This window comes from Cervus canadensis, chromosome 12 (genome assembly GCF_019320065.1).
Source record: "Cervus canadensis isolate Bull #8, Minnesota chromosome 12, ASM1932006v1, whole genome shotgun sequence".
In the NCBI taxonomy this organism is placed as follows: Eukaryota; Metazoa; Chordata; class Mammalia; order Artiodactyla; family Cervidae; genus Cervus; species Cervus canadensis.
This window is the reverse complement of record NC_057397.1, coordinates 77,180,213-77,201,276: the sequence shown is the minus strand read 5'-3', so window position 1 is coordinate 77,201,276 and position 21,064 is coordinate 77,180,213. Positions and strand designations below refer to the sequence as shown.

Sequence of the window (21,064 nt, the reverse complement as noted above, 5' to 3'; positions counted from 1 at the left end):
TAGATTTGTGACTTACAGAGTCAGCCTCATGACGGTATGGTCAGGCTTAGTTCATTCATTGGCAGTCTCCTGATCACCCACCTGGGGAAATGGGATTAAACCTCCCTAGGATGTGCTGTAATCTGTATGTAATAGATTATTTGAGCCACAAGTTCTAGTATAAGCTTAGAGAATTTCTTCTTATTCCATCTAAAATCAACACATACACAGGTTTTCTTAATGTCTTCCTTTCTTTTTTTCCTTTGTCTAAATACAGATAAACAGATTTAAAAGAAGATGGTAATGTACAAAATAACAAAAGGTCTTTTTTATTGCTGCCACATATCTGCTTAGGTCTCAGTTTTGTTTCTTTCATATTCATATTGAGTCTTAGCCCACTGCTTTTCATCACTATCTCTTACTATGTTTATATTCCCATCACATGTTTCTTACTGAGTGCTCCGTGTATCTGTTTTTCAGATTGTAAAACTAGCTATTTATGGCATGCTGCCAAAAAACCTTCACAGAAGAACTCTGATGCAGAGGTTGCATCTTTTCCCAGATGAAGTAAGTAACCAAAGATCCTTTTTAAATTTTTAATTAAATATTTTCTCATTTTAAAATAATTGTTGTATTTGTTTTCAGTAATTTTATGTCGACTTTTGAAATAGTTTTTTGCATTTTATAGTGAATACACTACAAAAACAATTGCTTCTATTTTAAATTATAAAGTGAACCATCATTGAACTAAAAATCAAAAGTCTGTAAGTTCCATATTTTCATTTTAATAGCTACTTTCTTTGGAACAAGGAACTATAATTAGAGTCCCTGTTTAATTGAGGATACTCATAGGTAATTTCATGAACTACAAAAAAGTATGAATTCACTTTACTTTTTTGTGACCTGTATAACTTCTGTGAATCATAGATTAATAGCTTGGCTTTGATTGCTAATTATTTCCCATGCTATAACTTCAAAATACTTATTCCTACTCAGAACTTGTTCAGCTTAAAAGTACTTGAAAATAAAAAGACAGTTTTGTTCATAACTGTTATACCGGTATGAGTACTTAGCTTTTCTCTCTAGTGTAATATAAACACTGGAAGTTCCACATAAAATAGTTGAGTCCAGGCTCTGGAATCAGACTGTCTGGGTTTGAATACATGTCCTACCATTTACTGACTTTCTGGCCGTTATTATCTCTGTTTTCTCATCCGGTAAATGGGTGTAGTAATTGTACCTTCATCATAAGATTGCTGTAAGAATTAGGTGAAATAACATTTTTTAGGTATTTAGACCAGGCCCTGGAACAGTAAGTACTAGTTGGTATCAATATTACAGGTTATAATTGTCCTTATAGTTCCTAGTAAAAGAATAATATAAACAGAAAAAGAGACACAGATGTACAGAACAGACTTTTGGACTCTGTGGGAGAAGGCAAGGGTGGGATGTTTCGAGAGAACAGCATGTATATTATCTATGGTGAAACAGACCACCGGCCCAGGTGGGATGCATGAGACAAGTGCTCCGGCCTGGTGCACTGGGAGGACCCAGGGGAATCGGGTGGGGGGGGGGCCGGATCGGGATGGGGAATACATGTAACTCCATGGCTGATTCATGTCAATGTATGACAAAACCCACTGCAATGTTGCAAAGTAATTAGCCTCCAACTAATAAAAATAATTGAAAAAAAAAAAAGAATAATATAGAATTTATTCCAGAATATCGAGTTCTATCAACTATTCAAGGCACTTGCATGTTCTATTGTTAGCTTAAATAATGCATAAGTAAATTATTCAGACTTTTACTGAAGTGGCTAATTTATTAGCTTTGCTTTGTATGAATGAGTAGAATAATTTCCCCCTCTTCACTTTACCTCTGAGGTAACAAGCATGGGAGTAGTATCATCATGTAAGGATAAATGACCTTGGGCATGAAATTAAAAGAATTTTAAAACTGTTTCTGATTGTACTTTCACATATTTTTAGAAACCATGATTTCTAAAAGGGACAAAGAAAATAGTAATGTCATTTTTCCCAGTTATCAAGTTATAGGTTTCAGTATAAATTACTTAAATTATTTCAGTCTATAAAATAAATGAGCCCATTTCCCCAAAAATGGATTGCTAAATTTTCAAAAACTTGACAACACATTTTATTGTCACGGCCACGGGGAAACGCACTCAGACACTGCAGGTTGCAGTGCAAAGTGGTGCAACCCACAAGGAATGCAGGGAACCAGGCGACGGTTAGCAAAGACACGCACAAGGAGACTCTTGCTGGTCTAGCAGTCGCACTGACAGCAAGTTACCCTGAAGATGCGCACACACGAGACTATTGTTTCCATATTATCCATAATAGTAATGGAAATAAATGCTTATAGGAAATTGGCTAAATTATGCTATATCTATTCAGTTGAGTACTGTGCAATTATAAAAAAAGGAATGACATATCATTGTGACTGGATAAGTAATGCTTTCCAAGATATATTAAGTGAAAACAAGCAAGATGGAAAAGAGTATCGGTAGCATACTACCTTTTATATGTATTTATACATATGTATGTTCACAGACACATATATGAATATATCTTTTGGCATAAAGAAACACAGGAAGAATAAACAAGAAAATTAAGTTGGTTACTCACTAGATCAAGAGCACAAACATATGGAAGGGATTGGTAGGAAAGAGAATGAGCTTTTTGGAGAAAAGCCTTTTAGATTATTATAACTTTTTAGATTTTTTTTTATCATGTTAAGATTTTATATATTAAAAAAATGAAATGACAGCACCAGCAGAAGTAAGCAGAACTCGTCTCCAGACTGGTTTCTAAGTGCTGTTCCATATTAAAAGGAATGTGACTCTTAGAGAAGTGGTGATTCTAGGTCTGGAACAAAAATAGAAGTTTATTTTGGAGTACACACATGCACAAGATTATTATTTCTGCATTGTTTATGATAGCAAATTAATAAGTAAAAGAAAGTGAGACAGAACTCAAAGGCCGATGGAGAGATATCCACACACAGGAGGCAACCTGAAGTGATGCCCGTGGAACAAACACAGGACTGTGTGAGCCTTGAAATGAATGGGCATAATGATGGATTACTTTGAACAGAAAACAGAAATCTGTGAGCCCACAATGATAGTCCAAAAATTATTTTTAGCTTATTATAATTTCCCTTCTCCTTTTTTGAGAAGGAAGAGCTCTTCTTTAGAGAAGAATATCATCTAAAACATGTAGAAAATAATACTGAATTAGAAGAGCCACCATCATCAGTGTATCGTATATCCATTGAGTTAAACGTTGTAGAACAGGATATTCACAGAGTTTCAAAACATGCCACAGAGTACTTAACTATTTAGAAAGGGAAAAGAGTCTTCTACGTTAAAGCCATCTGGTCAACCACCACCTGTAACAAAGACATTAAATTTATCATCAGTATGGGATAAACTGATATTGTATGCCTCCTGCTTCGAATGAAGCGCTGAAGACCCAATGTGAACTATATAGTGTCCTGCCAGAAACGTTCAGCCTGAATCTAATCATGAGGAAACAGTTCTACAAATCCAAAGGAAAAAAGATATTCTGCAACACAGTTGGCCTGGCCTCTTCAAAAATTAATTTCCTAAGAGACAGATAAACCAAGGAAACTCTTCCAATCAAAGGAAACTAGACTAAAGAATGAATTATGTATATTAAACAACATAATAACATAGTAGTTGTAGCATGTGACACTTGACCTTGGATTAGAAAAAGAAAGCTACATAAGACTTTATTAGACCACTTTGGGAAATTTGAATATATACTCTGTGTGTGTATGTGTATGTATACACACACTGTATATTAGGTTAAAAGATGTTTCATCAATGGTAGTTTTCCTGAACATGAATTTGTAATGTGGTTATGTCAGAAACAATTCTTATATTTAGAAGATATATATGCTGAAATATTTAGGGATGAAATATTGGCAGACCACTCTCAAATGGTACAGTCAAAAAGAGTGTTTGGTGTATGAGTGTTTATGAATAGACAGAAAGCAATCATGTTGTATTTTAACAGTTAGTGAATTTAGGTGAAGGTTAGATGAGTTCACTCATTTTCACAACTTTGCTGTAGATTAGAAATTCTCTTAAAAATTGCATAAACTGGGGCTCCCTTGGTGGCCCGGAGGTTAGGCCTCTGCTTCCAGAGCCTGGATTCGAGAGCTTAGCTCCAGAGCACAGAGCCCGGATTCGATCCCTGGTTGGGGAACTGAGATCCTGCTGGCTGCGAGGCGCGGCCAGGAAACAGACACAAAAGCATGAAGAGGAAAACCTGTAAAAAAGTAAATCATCACCTCCCCGTGCGTCTTTTTTCTGCTTTTATTCTTTTCCTTATTTCCCTCTTCGGCTAACCACCCCTCTGCAGAAGGTGTAATCACAGAAAGAGAAACTCTTCTCACCACCCTCAGTTAGCATGCGAGGGCTCCCTTCCCCGTATGCCCGCTAAAGGAGCACCTTCCTGCCTTTCTGGTTTCATCTTGCTCAGCATCTTCCATCCCTAACTGTGCACTGATTTTTGTCCATTCTTTCAGTGGATTCCTTTATAGTGGTGAAATTTGGTAAGCTCATTTCAGTCAAAATTCTATTCAATTCAGCAAACACTTACCAGAAACCCACTAGGTTCTAAATTCTCTATGCTGAATGAGCAGTTGGCAGTGTTAAAATTGTCTTTGCAAATATGATCTAAGGGTTTTTTTTAAATAGTTTTCCAAAGAAGTGTGAAATATTCATACATTTTCATGAATACCAAACTGGCAGATAGACTTCTTTAGTAAGTAAAGATTAAGGAATAATTAACAATATTTAACGTGTCCGGGCATCCTCTGCTCATTCTGATTCTGTGTGCTTACACTTGTGTATTTGAATATGCTGGGGAAGGAACGTTAAATGTTTTTCAAATGCTTTTCAGTGAAGAAACAACTGTGAGTAGTGTTTATTGTGGCTTTATGCATGTTGATAGTGACCCAGCCTATCCAAACAATAATTTTAAAGTCATTTTCAAGTTTTAAAAAAAAAACTATATTTTTGCCATATTGAGTTTTAGAATCAGCTTACAGTGTAAGAGCTCTGATTCCTTGAAACTATTTTTAAATTGTATTTTGATTCTTAAGACAAACTGAGTGACTTTTTGATGCCATGTGCTTGCCTAGACATTTGATTCCCAATTATACAATTGCTCTCTGCAGACATATAGTCATCCTGTTTTTTGAGAACAGTTAGGAACACACTGTAAATGAAAAGAGGGTATTATATCTGCAGTCCCTGTGGAAACGCCCATAGGACACTTCTATATTGATATCTTACTGTTCCTTCAATAGACTCTCCAGAATTAACCCATCATTCAGATCCACAATATAATTCCTTTTCCTTACTTCTGTTCCAGGAGCACAATATAAATGTCAATTCTTTAAGTTATCCATGCTCTTCATTTTATCATTCCCCTTGTTTAGTCCAATTTATTAATTCCATGCCCTTCATTTTATCATTACCTTTATTTAGTCCAATTCTCTCAAGATGCCTCTCAAATATATGCTTTACTCTTTAGTCTGCTTTTCATTACTGAGGTTCAGACTTTTTCACATTTTACCTTTCCTTTTATTTTTCTGAACATTTGGCCGTTTACTCAGCAGGAAGCAGTTCTGGATGGTTCCATTAGTAAAGGCACCAGGGTCTCAGCGTAGGCCAGTGCGCGAGTGGTGGGAGGGTGTTTGCTCAGGGGTCACTGGCCCTGGTGGAGAAGTGAAGTTGGAGGGGGGCTGGGAGTGAGTACACTAGTGTGGCCCAGGGGTTAGAGCTGCGTCCAGAGAGATCCTAGCCAAGGAGCAACTTTGTAAAAATTGGAAGCCTTTAGAAGCCATGATCGTTTGATTTTTCTTTCTATATCAGCCCCTAACACAATTTTGGTTCATAGAAGGAGTTCAGTAAACGCTTGCTGGCTAAATGACTTGAGTATCCAGCAGATTTTCATTTTTGAAAGTTTTTTTTGGCAAAAACATGGAGCATAAATTGAAAAAGGTTGTGGCACTGGAGGCAACAGACCTTGTACAAACAGTCACCAGATGAAACATTATGGGAATGACCCAAAGCGAGGAGGAAAAAATTACACAATACTCAGAAAAAGTAGAATTTAGTGACCAGACACTTGTCAAAATTGAAGATGTCTAATTTATCATTAGAAATGTTTGTCAAGATTAAAATATAAAATGTGTTATTGTAAACATTCTTCTGCTTATCATTTCTTAATATTTACTAAGAATTACTAAGGGCTTCCCTGGTGGCTCAGAGGGTAAAGCATCTGCCTGCAAATTAGGGGACTCAGGTTTGATCCCTGGGTCAGGAAGATCCTCTTGAGAAGAGAACGGCTACCCACTCCAGTATCCTTGGCTGGAAAAGTCTGTGGACAGAAGAGCCTGGCGGGCTCCAATCAATGGGATCGCAAAGAGTCAGACATAACTAAGTGACTAACACACTTATACACAAGAATTACTAATTAATTACTAAGAATAGATTTTAAGAAAATCAAGCCTAAATTTTTGTTTGACCTAGGATATACCAGAAGATATTCTTAAGAATTTAACAGAAGAGCTTCCTCAACCACGAAAAGTACCCAGACGTCTAGATGAGTACGCACAAGAAGAAATAGAGGCTTTTCCAAGAGTGTGGTCTCCGTAAGTCTTTCTTTTCCTTCCCATCTTTGTTTTTATTGTCTTCTTAACCTGAATTTAGTGTTTCCTGTTTGCTTATCCAAATGATAAGGTCCTTGAAGGTGGAAAGTATGAACTTTTTTCACTCCCTTGGATGCTTTTCCCTACAAATAAACTCTAGCTGTGGATGGTAGAACCAAAAGACTCAAAGTCTTAAGACTTTGCTAGGTAAGTGCAAGGATGTTCATAGGGGCCTATAAATTATCAGATACTTTGTCTGGGATGACATAACTTGGGTTGATTATAGTCTCTTGGAATGATACATGAATTGTCTTTACCTAAAACCAAGTAATTCTCCCATTTTCGGGATTGCTTCACTAAGCCAAGAATACGACCTAATGAAAGTCATCCATTCTGGATGCTTTTATAGTCTATCCAAGTAGAAGAATAAAATAAACACTTTTTGTTCTCCTCTGTACAGTGTCTTCCACCTGTGAGCAGAAGCCTGCTTAGGTCTGACACACGACTCCCGTCTCGCTGATTTTAGGCGGTTTTGCCTGGCCCGCCAGGCTCTTTGTCCCCTCCTCAGCTTAAGTCCTTCTCCCTTCACTATGCTGGGCTCTCAGTAGCAGACTGTACAAAACGGGCTCCCCTTGTATGCAGTTTAGCTCCTCCATGACTTTCTGCTTCACCTCTGCCTAAAACAGCGTGCCCCTCACCTCCTCCTCCGGTGACTCTCTCCCACTCTTTAGGCCGTGGCACCTGTCAGGTAGCTCTGTCATCCCGTTTACCTCCTCAAGAGCAACGGCTACATCTTGTTCATCACTGCATCTGCAGCACCTCAAACTGTACCTCACATGATAGGGGCTCAGAAATGTTGACACAGTCTGCGTAGGTCTAGAGAGAACCACTGGAGAAGGCATGGCACCCCACTCCAGTGCTCCTGCCTGGACAATCCCATGGACGGAGCAGCCTGGTGGCCTGCAGCCCATGGGATCGCTGAGTCGGACACGACTGAGCGACTTCACTTTCACGCATTGGAGAAGGAAATGGCAACCCACTCCAGTGTTCTTGCCTGGAGAATCACCGGGACGGTGAAGCCTGGTGGGCTGCCATCTATGGGGTCGCACAGAGTCAGACACGACTGAAGTGACTTAGCAGCAGCAGCAGCAGCAGAGAGAACCACACATCCTCTTTGCTGATCTACAAAAGGCAGCTCCTTTTCCCCTAGGATACTTACCCAGTGTACTCTGAACATCTATGTCTCTAGATTGGCCCTTTGGCCAGGTTGGTTTGTGAAAACTTGTTTTCCCAGAATTAATAGTGTGTCCAGGAATCTAATCCTTGATCTACTGTAATCTTTGTGTGTGTATATGACTTCACTCTTTGCACACACAAGTCTTTAGGGTATTCTGTTTTAAATGTTTTTAACTTTGCTGACTTATTTCAAGGTTCACCTTTATTAAGTCTGCAAATAATGAGCAAAATAGTATTATTAGTGATCAGTTATATTAATACTTTCAAATAGCCCAGCACTCTGCTAGATGGTTTACATACGTTGTATGTAATTCTCTTGCCAGTAAGAGAAATGTGTTATTCCTGTTCTTAAGACTGAGTCAGAGGTTTGGCTGATGTGTAGTACAGCCTGAATTTGAAACTAATTCCCAATCCTGTGTTCATTTCACAAAACCAAGCTGTTTCATTGTCTTTTTCAACAAGTATTATTAGGGCGCTCTTCTGTGCAAGAAACTGTAGTAAGCAGTAGGACACACATTGGAGAAATTACCATTAAAGCCATTATTTCACTCAGTTTTACAAACTTTTGTTGAGTTTATACTGTGTGCTGTAAGTTTGGTAGATGCCAAAGGGATACAGAAGATGAAATGTTTTAAATGTAACTTCCTTCCTGTAGTCCTTGAGCTGGGTTAGGCCACCTCCATAGGGTCTTGTTATAAAAGAATAAATTTTAAAAAATAAATATAATAAATTATGTTACTGTATTTAATCTCATGCAGTTAAACATGGGCATGCTTATCTGTTTACTAGACTAGACTAGACATCCCTGACTAGACTCCGTGAGGCACTTGTGTGTTGTCTGGTTACCACTGAGCAGTGACTGACTCATCAAGTAGGCACTCAGCAAATACTTAATGAATGAATAAATGAGAAATAGAGTGTCTTTTTTATCAACTTTTATAAATGAGGTTAGAAATAATCTTTAGAAGATACAAAGCTTTTGATACTTTCATAAAGTTTACATTTTAGAAAAAATCATTTAAAATTGTTCTTAGAGATTTGCATGGTCATTTACTGAAGACATATCCAATCTACCTTTTCCTGGTTAAACTACATAGAAGTTATATTTATCCTTAAAACTCAGCCCACATAGACATAGAACATTTTTCTAGGAAGATGTTAACATTTTTAAAAGTTCTTTAAAGGAGATGTGGAATTTGCCACAATTTAAATTAATCCTCAACTTTTAGAAATCATTTATTAGCTTAAATTTACCACTCTGAAACCTTTTCTTTACTAAAAATTGACAATAAAATAGACTGCATGTAACATAGACAACATTTACTTCAGACATAATGACTCTGGAAAAAGCAGACTCAGGCACTCAGTTGAAAAAAATGTTTTAATCTGGGGGTTTTACTAAGTGTTCATTGCAGAAAATAAAAATAAGATACAAACATAAGTAAATAACATCACCATACTTAACATGCCGCTGTGCTCACTTCCTGTCTCTGTGTGTGAGTTTCTGCACTGTGTGTGTGTGTGTGTGTGTGTGTGTGTGTGTGTGTGTGTGTGTATGTGCATACGTGTGTGCGCGCACGTTACAAACTCGGGGAATCATGATTTTGCGCGAAATACGCTGTTGCTGCACGTTTTCCCGATTGCGAGATTTTTTTATTCCCCACAAGCATGATCTTCAGTGGCTGAAAGATATGATACCAGTTTTATCCTGTAAATCTGAATATCTCGTACCTGATTTTCTTATAGAAACCCTGTCATAGTTCTTAACCAAGATGGGAAACAAGTCTTTTTTAAAGACTGGAAATACCAAAGGTGCTCTTTAGTTATGTGACCAGACACATATTATGCATGTGGCTATGCATATCATGAATATTCTAAAGTATGTTCTAATCAGTTAAACCAGTATAATAGTGTAATAACCATTCACAACAAATTATATTTATGTTATTTTAGTCAAAGAGTACTAATCAAACTGCTTGTTTTATTGCTAAATGTTTCTGGCTCATTTAAAACCAGCTAAAAGGTGACTGAGTGCCTTTATTGTATTAAGGGAGGTAGAAAGGGCTTTTCTGGAATTATTTTTAAGGAGACTTAGTGAAACTTGGAGCCGCCTGATCCACTTCTAAGTTATTATTCTGGGACAGATTTCCCTGCCCCTTCTTTCCATTTCCGGTTTCTCTGCGGCAGGAACACACGTGAGACACCAGGCTTCCTGGATGCCTTAATAAAGGGATCTTTCCTCACCACTAGCCACACAGGATCTGTTAACTTATATGAGTATACACTACTGAAATTACAGGTATACTAGTTATTAAATTGTTCAACATTTTATTCTTCTGAGTATCATAGCTGACACCAAGTCTAATTTTTTTTTTTAGTCACAGAATGCATATGACCAGGAAAAATATATATATACATTTTTGTGTCAACCAAAAACTTACTGCCTAAGAAACATGTTCTTTCAGGTCAGGGCTGTCTGACAGACTTTTCATGTTGATGCGTTGCTGAGCTAATACAGGAGCTGCTGGCTTCCTGTGACTCTTGAACACGTACACTGTGGCTAGCGTATCTGAGAATTGGATTTTCAAGTCTACGTATGTAATTTGACTTAGGTTTTAGTAGCCTCATGTGGCTTGTTGTTCAGTCGCTAAGTCGTGTCTCTTTGCGACCCCGTGGACTGTAGCCCACCAGGCCCCTCTGTCCATGGGATTTCTCAGGTGAGAACACTGGAGGGGACTGCCACCTGCTTCCCCAGGGGCCCTTCCCCACCCAGGGGCCCTTCCCCACCCAGGGCACCTTCCCCACCCAGGGGCCCTTCCCCATTCAGGGGCCCTTCCCCACCCAGGGGCCCTTCCCCACACAGGGACTGAACCCATGTCTCCTGTGCTGCAGGCGGGTTCTTTACCACTGAGCCACCAGGGAAGCCCCTCGTGTGGCTCGTGACTACTTTAATGGACTCTGCTGTTTGGGTTGTTTACTGATTAATAAAGTTCAAGTATAAAATAGGATATATATTAGGATCACAATTAAAATATTTGACACACCATACTATCTATGGTGAAACAGATCACCAGCCCAGGTGGGATGCATGAGACAAGTGCTCGGGCCTGGTACACTGGGAAGACCCAGAGGAATCGGGTGGAGAGGGAGGTGGGAGGGGGGATCGGGATGGGGAATAAGTGTAAATCTATGGCTGATTCATATCAATGTATGACAAAACCCACTGAAATGTTGTGAAGTAATTAGCCTCCAACTAATAAAAAAATTTAAAAAAAAAAAAAATATTTGACACACCATGCAATCCTGAAAAATGGGATTCCCCATTACTAATAGATTGGCTTTTATGAGAAAAAAATTTTTTCTCCTTTTAGAGAAGGAACCTACTTAAAATATGCTTTTGTTCCACCCCAAATAGCTAAGGCAAGAATATAATCTTCCTTTGGAATGTAGTAATTGGAAATTATTCAAGATAGATATGACGGGTAACCTGCAGAGACTTGACTAAAACGAATGTCCCTAGATTGCACCATTAATAAATAGGCATGAAAATAGCTTGCTCTGGTTTCTGTTTCCCTAGCAATAAAACCTAACACATTTATAGTATAAATATGTACATTTTGTAATTGCAACTATTATTAGCTTTTGGCTCAGTGTAAGCTCTTTAGCTTTTCTGTTAGAGATGAAAATCTTTTGAGCAGCAATAACAGTTGTCAGACTAAGCTTTGAATGACCTTGAAACCAAGTCACCCAGTAGGTGACTAACAAAATTGTATTAATCTTAATTGAATAGCTAGTCATTTTAAATCACTTAAAAAGTTACATTCCCTCAGGGCTAACTTCAGCATACTCTAGATTTTCTTAGGCTGGTTGTTTATTTATTTTTAAAACAGTGGTATACAAGACGGAAAGAAACGGATATTTATGAGGAAACTATAAATATGTTGTATGACTAAAAGCCATTTTCTCATATGAGAAGTATTGTCCGTACACCTCACTTCTTAAATTAGTGTGTATCCTTGGTGTACTAGGATATATATCATGTACTAGTTTATATATCATGGATATATAAACTGTGTCAGAGAATGTTATGTCAGAGTATGTTATAAAGTTTTATTTTGCATTTCCTGATGGTACAAAGGAAATACGCATTTGCCATATGAACATGGTGATTGTAGGATCTGCACTTAGAACTTGTTTCTCAGAGAAAAAAATAGCACGGTCTCTTCTCAGAATTCAGTTGCCTGAGATTGTAGCTTTCATATGGTCAGCTTATTTTAATTGTCAATAATTATTTCCAGGATCATTGAGGTTTTGCCAACACATTACAAAACCACAACAATCATGGAAATTATAATGCTGTCACTGTAATGGAAATTTCTCATTATGTAGGGTAAAAATAAAATTTGTTTCATTTGAAACTTTTTTAATTTTCAGTTTTTCAAAATTCTGTAGGAGAGCTTTTCTTTGGAAAAAACTAGGTGTAAGGAAAATTGCAACTTGAATTGCTTCACAGTATCCACAGAACGATGAAACAAAACCAAAAAAGAAATGTGTTCTTTTTAACTCCGCACCCGTTAAATCTGTAATGCTTTATTTTAAGCATAACCCTCACCTTTGCAGAAAAACTAAGTGTGGAAAGTCTCAGCATCCGTAAATGCTTGCAGACAGACTGTGGGATGAGAACCTAGGCCCCTGGTCTGACGCTGCCCACAGAGAGCAGTTAGAAGTGAGCCTGGGCAGGAGGAGGCTGCGAGGGTGACCGGGGCGGCACGGGGCGGCGGGGGTGGGTGGTGGGTGGCGTCTGGGGAGGCGTGGTGGGCCCTGCAGTCGTCTTTGCTGAAAGCAGGGTTAGACTCAGGCAGTTTACTGGTTCATCCATGCGGCTCTGTAGAAAGGAGAGCAGAGCCAGGAATGCGAGCGTGGCAGAGGGACATGGTGAGCACCCCGTCCAGGCAGTGGGCAGCCCTGGAAGAGGCAGGGGCGTGAGCTTTCTGCTCGCCCTTCCATGTGAGAGCTGTTCATCCCCGACATCTGCCCATTAAAAAATAGTAATAATTTCACCTATGGCTTTATAAAAATGTGCTTCAGATCAGAGACTTAATTAAAGACAGTGGAGAGGAGTTTTACCTTTTCAAAACCCATAAAGAACTGGGATCTGGGCATCTTCAAGATTTTCCATAATTGTATGCTAGTCTAGTCATGTGGCATTTTCCTACAAGATTTAACTTAATTTTGCTACTCTTCACAGACAGAAGTTATTGGCTGGACTGGGGAGCAAGTTTATGTTCCAACTTTTCCATCATTTCAACCAGCTCAGCATTGGCTTAAACCATAGACTTCAACATTTCCAGTCCTGAATTTTGCTCTAATCAAGCCTTCTAAACTATACTGTTCTTTTGGATAGGAACACATTAGGACTGGTTGCTAAAATAAAAAGCAATCTCTGTGTAAGAAACCAAAACCAAATCATTTATATTCCCTAGCCAATAGAGCTGTGACTTAAAAGTGAGTGTGTGCAACAATAATTCCTATTCATTTTAATTGAAAAAAAATTTGATTTTTAAAGAAGGCGAGCAGCCCTGTGAGTGTTTGTTTTTCTTTGTATTGGAGCGTCGTTCGTTCACAGTGCTGTGTTAGTCTAAGGTGCGCCGCAGTGACTCGGTTACGTGCATACATGTCTGTTCTCTCTGATTCTTTCCCCTCGAAGGTCATTACAGGGCATTGCGACAAGTCCCTGTGCCGTACAGCAGGTCCTTGCTGACGGTCTGTTTTATACACAACAGTGTGTATACGCTTCCCGGGGGCTCAGCTGGGAAAGAATCCGCCTGCAGTGTGGGAGGCCTGGGTTCAGCCCTGGGTCGGGAAGATCCCCTGGAGGAAGGCACGGCTGCCCACCCCAGTGGCCTTACTGGAGAATCCCGTGGACGAGGAGCCTGGCGGGCGCAGAGAGCCGCACACAGCTGACTGAGCACGCACAGCGCGGTGTGTGTGTTAGCCCTGACCTCCTAGTTTACCCCCGCCCCCGCCGCCTTTGGTAACCTTACGTTCGCTTTCTGTGTCTGTGAGTCTCTTTCCATTTTGCAGATAAGTTCGTTTGTATCATTGTTTAGATTCCACACACAAGCGATATCATGTGATGTTTATCTTTGCTTAGTATGGTCATCTCTAGGTCCATCCATGGTGCTGCAAATGGCAATGTTTACTTTTTACGGCTGAGCAGTATTCCATTGTACCTAAAAGTGAGTTTAGTTTTTAAAAGAATTCCTACTGAACGTTTTCTTGTCCGGCTGGTGGTGCGGGGTCTGGGTGGATGAGTCTGGCAGCACCATTGCTCTGCCTGTTACCTGTACAGCTAACACCTTCAGTTCAAGGACGACGTGATGTGACCAGATTTCCTGGGATGGTTTATTCTAAATAATTCCATTCTTCCAGTGAAAGTGACTTAAAAGTCTTGTCAACCTGACCGTTTATATCTCTTGATTATTCCACTATCCAGATTTTATCCTAGTCTTTTAACTTTTGTTGTTAACTTTTTTTGTTTTGTTGGAGTAAGCATTTTACTGAGAAATACTATTTACAAGTGAAGAGACATAAAACCTAAAGGAGAGTAAACTATTTTTGAAATTTATTACACTTAAGTTATACTCCAGTTTCATAAATTTACAGCATAAATTTGAATGCTATTTTTACCTTGGAAAATAAATTCATCATAATGGGATGAATACTATTGTGTCTCTATTTGAACTACAATATAAACCATGTGTTTTGTAGCTTTGTGTTTCGTTTTATTCAAAAACCAAATGCATTTTTCTCTGCCATTTTACAATGAAAGCTAAAATTTCCAAACAGATTTTCCTGAACTCAGAAGATTCTTTCATAGAAATGTCCCGTCTCAAGATAGTACAGACATGTTGGTTTCTTACCATTTTCGTGTTCTGAACTTGAGTGTCTTCATTTTTGAGATGTGTTTGCGTCATTTTAATGACTGACAGTGTTGTGCTTATTTAATTTGATGCGTGGAAGGTACTGTTTTGCATAAGGACATGTATGGGAAAGGGTTTGCTGTAGAGAATTGGGAACCGTGTGAGCTGTGGTACGATTTCAGCTGCCCAAGCAAGCACAAGCACCATCGGGAACTTTGTACAGCTCCCACAGGCCTTTGCGCCTTCATTCGAAAAAAGTGGTAATACTATTTTGCAAAGCTACATTGCTTTTAAAGGCAGTTCTCTGCTGGTGACAAGTATTAAGTCCTAAGTGAGTTGTTGATGTAAAGCATTAGCTACCTATGAAAGTTTAGCACACTTTAGAAAATGAATTAAAGAAAGTCTTATGTAGGCAAATTCTTTGAAGATTCATTAATCTCCAAAGTAAACCCGAAGTGCGTAGATGAGAACTTCAGGCTTTTAGCTTTCTCTTCAGAGGTCAGTGTGTGTGTCTTCCTCTGTTAAAAACGCGCTCTCTCAATGCAGGGCTGGGTCTCACTCTCTGCTCTTTCCTGCACCCACCATGGACCTGATGCTCAGGAATCTTGGTTGAAGGAGACTGAATGAGTGGACTCTTACCTCCTGTAAAGAGGAATTGACTTTTAATTCACTGTGTGATGAATTCATATCTTGGTCTTTGTTGCTTATTTAAATGTTGCTTAATGCCTCTAGCTAAACTAGAATTTTCTCTCAACAGTCTGCTTTGCTCCAACTCTAGTATACCCAATTTTGGATACTTTGTATTACATATATAAAGAAAAGATCATGCTAATTTCATTAAAATAAGTTATATTTCTATCAATAATTTTCTATTAAAAATTAATAGGTATTAGCTTTTTATAGGCTCCCCTGGTGGCTCGGACAGTAAACCGTCTGCCTGCAATGCGGGACGCCCAGGTTCCATCCCTGGATCAGGAAAATCCCCTGGAGAAGGAAATGGCAACCCACTCCAGTACTCTTGCCTAGAAAATCCCATGGAGGGAAGAACCTGGTAGGCTACAGTCCATGGGGTCGCAAAGAGTTGGACACGACTGAGTGACTTCACTTTCACTTTTCAGCTTTTTATAATAGCATTTGAAATGTCTCCCAAAGTTTTCCTGAGGTTCTAAACTACTATAAAATGAAAGCTGTTATTATTTACAAATTGTTGTTGTTCAGTCATTTAGTCCCGTCTGACTCTGAAATTACATGGACTGAAATCCACCAGGCTTCTCTGTCCGTGGGGTTCTTCAGGCAAGAATCCTGGAGTGAGAAACATTAAAGTTTCAAACAGCATTTAAGTATCCATAGGCTGAAAAGGAAAATACTAGTTGCCAGATTTCTTGCTTTTAAAAATTACTTAATCTAGTAAGGAGAGTATGTAGATCTAAACATAAAATAGAATAAGTATGTAAGCAACATCTGAGAATTCAATTCTGACTAAGGTAATGTTGCTGTACATATATTAGCTTTTAAACTAATGTAGTTTTAAAAATTTAGAGAATGTTAATACAGTGACATTCACTCAGTTAAAGCTACAGTTAATCTTTCTTTGATGATAGATGTCAAAGGAATTTTAGTATCCAGCCTCTGTAGATGTTAACATAATTTATAGTTAGCTATTGTTGTGTCAGAAAAGTATAAAACCGCCTATTATAGAGTCCTCTGGTGGGTAAAGATCCAGAAGGGAGCTGTATATCAGTTGGAATCATTCGTGCCAATAGGGAATTGTGTTATTTTCTATCAGGCACAGCGCAGCTTTAGAAATTTCTACTGAAAGTGCTTCTTTGGCATCTTTAGTCACCTCCTCTGTCTTAGGATAGCTCTGTGGGAGGTCTGAGGTTCACGAACCAGAATTGTATCACAGGGGAGCTTGTTAGAAATGCAGAATCATGACCTTTCACAGACTTAACTGAATCAAAATCTGCATTTTTACAAGAACCCAAGTGATTCACATGCCCACTGAAGTTGGAAATGCACTCAGGTACGTGACCCTCCCCTCCCTTTCTTCTGTTATCTTGGATTGCCTTCTTTTAGTGGAAGGGAGTGAGCAGGCCAAGCATGTTGTATGTGTACCAGCTTTCATTTGTGTGGGTGGAGAGAAAAATAGACCCATATTTAATGTAAATACCTCCTTTTTCCCACAGGGGTACCTCCTGAAGCCAGGTAATATTTTTAATTGCCTCCCACATAAGTTGATCTTTCTGGCTCTGCTAACATGTAAAATATCTAGTCCCTTGGCCATGAGACTGTTCTCCACACCACCGCCACCTCTGAAGCAAATTAACCACCTGCCAAAGATTCCGGAAGAGGAAAGGGTGGGTTTATGAACGCAGTGACGTTTTCAGGCGGTCACTACAGTGATGAGCATCTTAAGCCCCCTCACCGTGCAGGCCGCTGTCCTCATTGCTGGACACGTAGGATGAATTCTGTCGGGGCTGTGCCCGCCGTGACGGGCACACAGGCATGGAACGGGGCTTGCGAGCAGGGGGTCCGAGGTGCCCGTCCCTGCTGGCCGCTGTGTCCTCCGGTCCCTCGGCTCCTCTGAGGGTCCGCCTCGCCAGCCGTGTGGGGCTGACAGCAGTGTGTTTCTCACGGTGTGGCTCGGAGGGTAACATGAGGCCGGGCTTGTGGGGTGATTAATGTACGTCACGGCGTCTAGGAAGCACCCGGCACTGTCGTCTACATAGACACCGACTCTTGTTTACAGTCAGAGCAGTATTTACTCATTTACGTCAGACAAGCGCAGTGTAACAGAAGCCGGCATTGGAGTTCCCTGGCAGTCTCAGGGAAGAGAGCCCAGCCTCAGAAAGGAAAGGTGGTGTAGGGTTTCCCGGAACACGTGATTTTGTGGGTGGGTTTTGCAGGACTAGTCAAGTCTACCAGGCAGGGAAACGTGAGAGATATTTCAGATGCAGAAAATATCAAGTGCCCAAGTCCAGTGGTATGAAAGTTCTCATCTGGGCAGCAGCAGGGAGTGTCGGGGGGCCAGATTGGACAGGGCGGGGAAAAGTGACTCGGAGCAGTTCGCTGGGGCCATTACGGAGGGCTGGTTATGTATGTGTGGATTTCTGAGACATTTGAACCTGACAGAGTGGGGAACTGGTGAAAATGCTTCCACTGGGGAGGTGGGATAGCTGTCTGTGTTAGAGACTCAGGAGATCGGGTCTCCAGGTGCTATGGCTGTAGACTGTTAGAGACTCTCAGCTGTCTTTCCCTTTGCCCCATTTCCCCTAAACTCCACATCCTGCCTACTGGCTGCCTGCCATGTCCAGATAGCATGTACAAAACCAAGCTCCTTCCCTTCAAACTTGGTTCTTCTGCCTGTATTCCCCCTCCTGAAAAAACAGATAGCATTGCCATTTCCCGAGTTCTTCAAGCTGAAGATTAAGTGACCCTTGAAGTGTCCTCTTGCAGCAGCTCCTTCCTCTGCGGTGTCCCTCCGCTCTCTCCCTTCCCTAGACGAGTTGGCCTTCTCTTTTAAGTCCTTACCCCCCTTCCTCTCCCTCACCCTGCCGCAGTCCCGACAGGCCTCACCTCCGTCCTCCGCACTGTCTCCACGGGGTTGTGAACAGAATCGAACTCTGTTAGCCCCTTTGCCTTCAGGTCACAGTCAGCATTTTCACCAAACAGACCACAGCCTGCACACACGCGTCCTGTTTTACTCCTGAGTTCCACTAAAAGGTACTCTCGTCATCTCATTGTGAATAAACTGACTCTTGGTGTGGAAACAACCAGACTCTGACGAAGCACATTTAATTTTGAGTGGAACTGCAGAAACTTGTCAGGACTCCTTGTTAGAATTGTAGAAGATTTCCTTCCTTCCAATGGCATCACCGCCTCCCTTTTTTAATTATGTGAACCAGCTGGATGGGAGAAGAAATTGTTTCTTAAAAGGCACTGGTGTCTCTTGATTGGGAGCTTGGACCGTACTGAGTCACGCACCCAAGACTAGAAGGGCACACTTTGGAGCCCTCCAGCTGTCACTCCCAGACTTTGGATTCAGTGTTTACATTTGAAGAGATTTCAAAAACAGCAACAAAATGCTGCAGTTTCTCTTCTTGTTGCAGACTGATGATGGTGAAGCACATTTGGATAATTTTAAAGTGTAATGGCGTTCATTTACTTAGATACCGGAAGCTGCTCTTCCTGTCTGGGCTATCTGGTCTTTTTTTTTTTTAATACGCTATAAATGTAGAAAGGTAAGTTGTTTCAGGGCAAACAGAGTTCACCTTTTAAAGGAATTCTAACTATTATATATTTTACAGCTGTTTCAGAAATATCTATTTTGTTTAGATTACTTATTACTAAATTCCTTGTGAAAATTCCGTAGGAGTCCAGTACCTACAAATACGCTACTCTGTAAAAGATAACGAGCCGCCAACACTTCTTACACTTTATAAGTTCCTTTCCCTCATTTTCTCCACTTTTGAAATTTAACATTTCTCTGAAAATGTGCTTTGTTTTAATTTACTACTAGAAGGAACTGTCAGGTAAAATTAATCCTATAAATATATAAATGAAGAAAAGACCTTATGTATGGATGTATATAATAAAAGACCATATATATACATATATGTATATGTAATAAATGTATGTATAATTAATGTACCAAAGGACTGGTGTTTATACAATTGTTTTGCGTGCTATTATATTGAAAATTAAATTTAGTGTGTGATAAAGTAATATAAATAGGGAAATTATTTGCTCATTCAGAATTTGCTACTATTAGTTAAATCCATATCTTTGTATATAATCCTTTCTATTGAAAGGGCTTTGGGGAAATTGAATTCAGGTTTATTAGTACATACGTTCATGTACTGGCACATGGGGGCCTATACTTATACTCGCAGAAGAACTTGGAAATGTGCCACACGACTATTCTGCTTTGCAGTCATTTGGCCTCAATGTTTTTCACCAAAAATTTAGACATAATATTTGCAGATATTTCTTGGTGAACAGTTACTTTCATTTTAAATTGGAAAAATCATCTTCCTGCATCAGGCAGGAGAAAGTGAAATAATGAGTCGTTAAAAAAATAAACACTGCTTTTTGTCTTTCAGACCTGAGGATTATCGGCTGTAGGAGGAAGAAAATTTCAGAAAATAATGGTGTGGTGCTTGAAACTCCTTCCTCAGGACAGGATGAAGCAACAGCTGCCTTCTGACAGGAAACCTGCTCTGGGAGCTGAAAGTTTGTGGGGAAAGGTCGGGAAGGGATATTCCTCCATTAGGAAATTGCAGGAAAACGTTGTTTTATAGGGCCCTTTTATTGTGTAGTGCAACTTGAATGTTGGAAACGGTAAATAAAACTGCCCCTTACTCAGCTCGGCGTCTCATCTGACGGGACGCGCAGGCCCAGGTGACGAGCTCTGCACGCCTGGGGAGCAAGGCCCTCCTCGTCTCCTTTCAGGGGCTGTTGTATCCAGCCCACCAGCTCTGCAAGGCAGGGCTTGCCTAAGCTCTCTTCACACTGCGTCACCTTTTTCTGTGTCCTGTAGAGCTTCCTGGTTTCCGGGACACCAGGCTGACAAGCAATGCTTCTCTGCTCCCTAGAAACCTCGCTGCCCCACCTGCGACACTGTGTCCGCGTCTCTCCTGCTGGCTCCTCTTCACCTCTGTCCTGGGCGCTGGGACTGGCCCGCTCAAATCAATGTGTCCAGCAAAGTCTCCTCTGGAAATTAAGCAGCTAAGACGCTGCATTTGGGATTTTTAGGGTAGTGTGCCCAGCCAGTCAAGGAGTGAGTTTCAGACCACTTCTGCTGCTCAAGCAGCAGACGTACACCAAGCCTGGTGCAGGCTTTGGGAAACAGAAGTCACATGTCTTCCCCCCACACCTTCACACCCACCAAAGAGCCTGCTGTCTGTCGCGGGTGGAAAGGAGCTGGGGATCGACCCGCACGTACATACGTCCACCTGGGAGTTGTAGGTGCTGAGGTAACTGTAGGAGCTATGAGTTCAGTCCACTTAGGGGAAAAGAGTAACATTAAACATAAAGCATCGCTATTAAGCACTTTTAATGGGCCAAACACATCTGCTTTACATAAATTAAAATTAATTCCTACATCAACCAATATTGTACATAAGATTACCTCCCCATTTAAAAATGGGCACGAGAAGGTGGCGATAAATAACTTGACCACATCACAGACCTGCTGAGTGGTACAATCAGGACTTGAATCC

At 40.2% G+C, this 21,064-nt stretch overlaps 1 protein-coding gene across 3 annotated transcripts in view; it reads left to right on the top strand.

Annotated features, from left to right (window-relative positions):
- The window catches only part of MRPL13 (mitochondrial ribosomal protein L13), a 38,928-nt gene extending 18,720 nt beyond the window's left edge, over positions 1–20,208 (top strand). For all 3 annotated transcript variants that reach the window (XM_043483463.1, XM_043483464.1, XM_043483462.1), the window contains 3 exons: positions 460–546; positions 6,566–6,687; positions 19,946–20,208. In XM_043483463.1, the coding sequence (XP_043339398.1) occupies positions 460–546; positions 6,566–6,687; positions 19,946–19,967 (231 nt within the window). In that variant the 3' untranslated portion in view covers positions 19,968–20,208. The remainder of the gene's footprint in view (positions 1–459; positions 547–6,565; positions 6,688–19,945) is intronic.
- Positions 20,209–21,064: the final 856 nt, after the last annotated feature.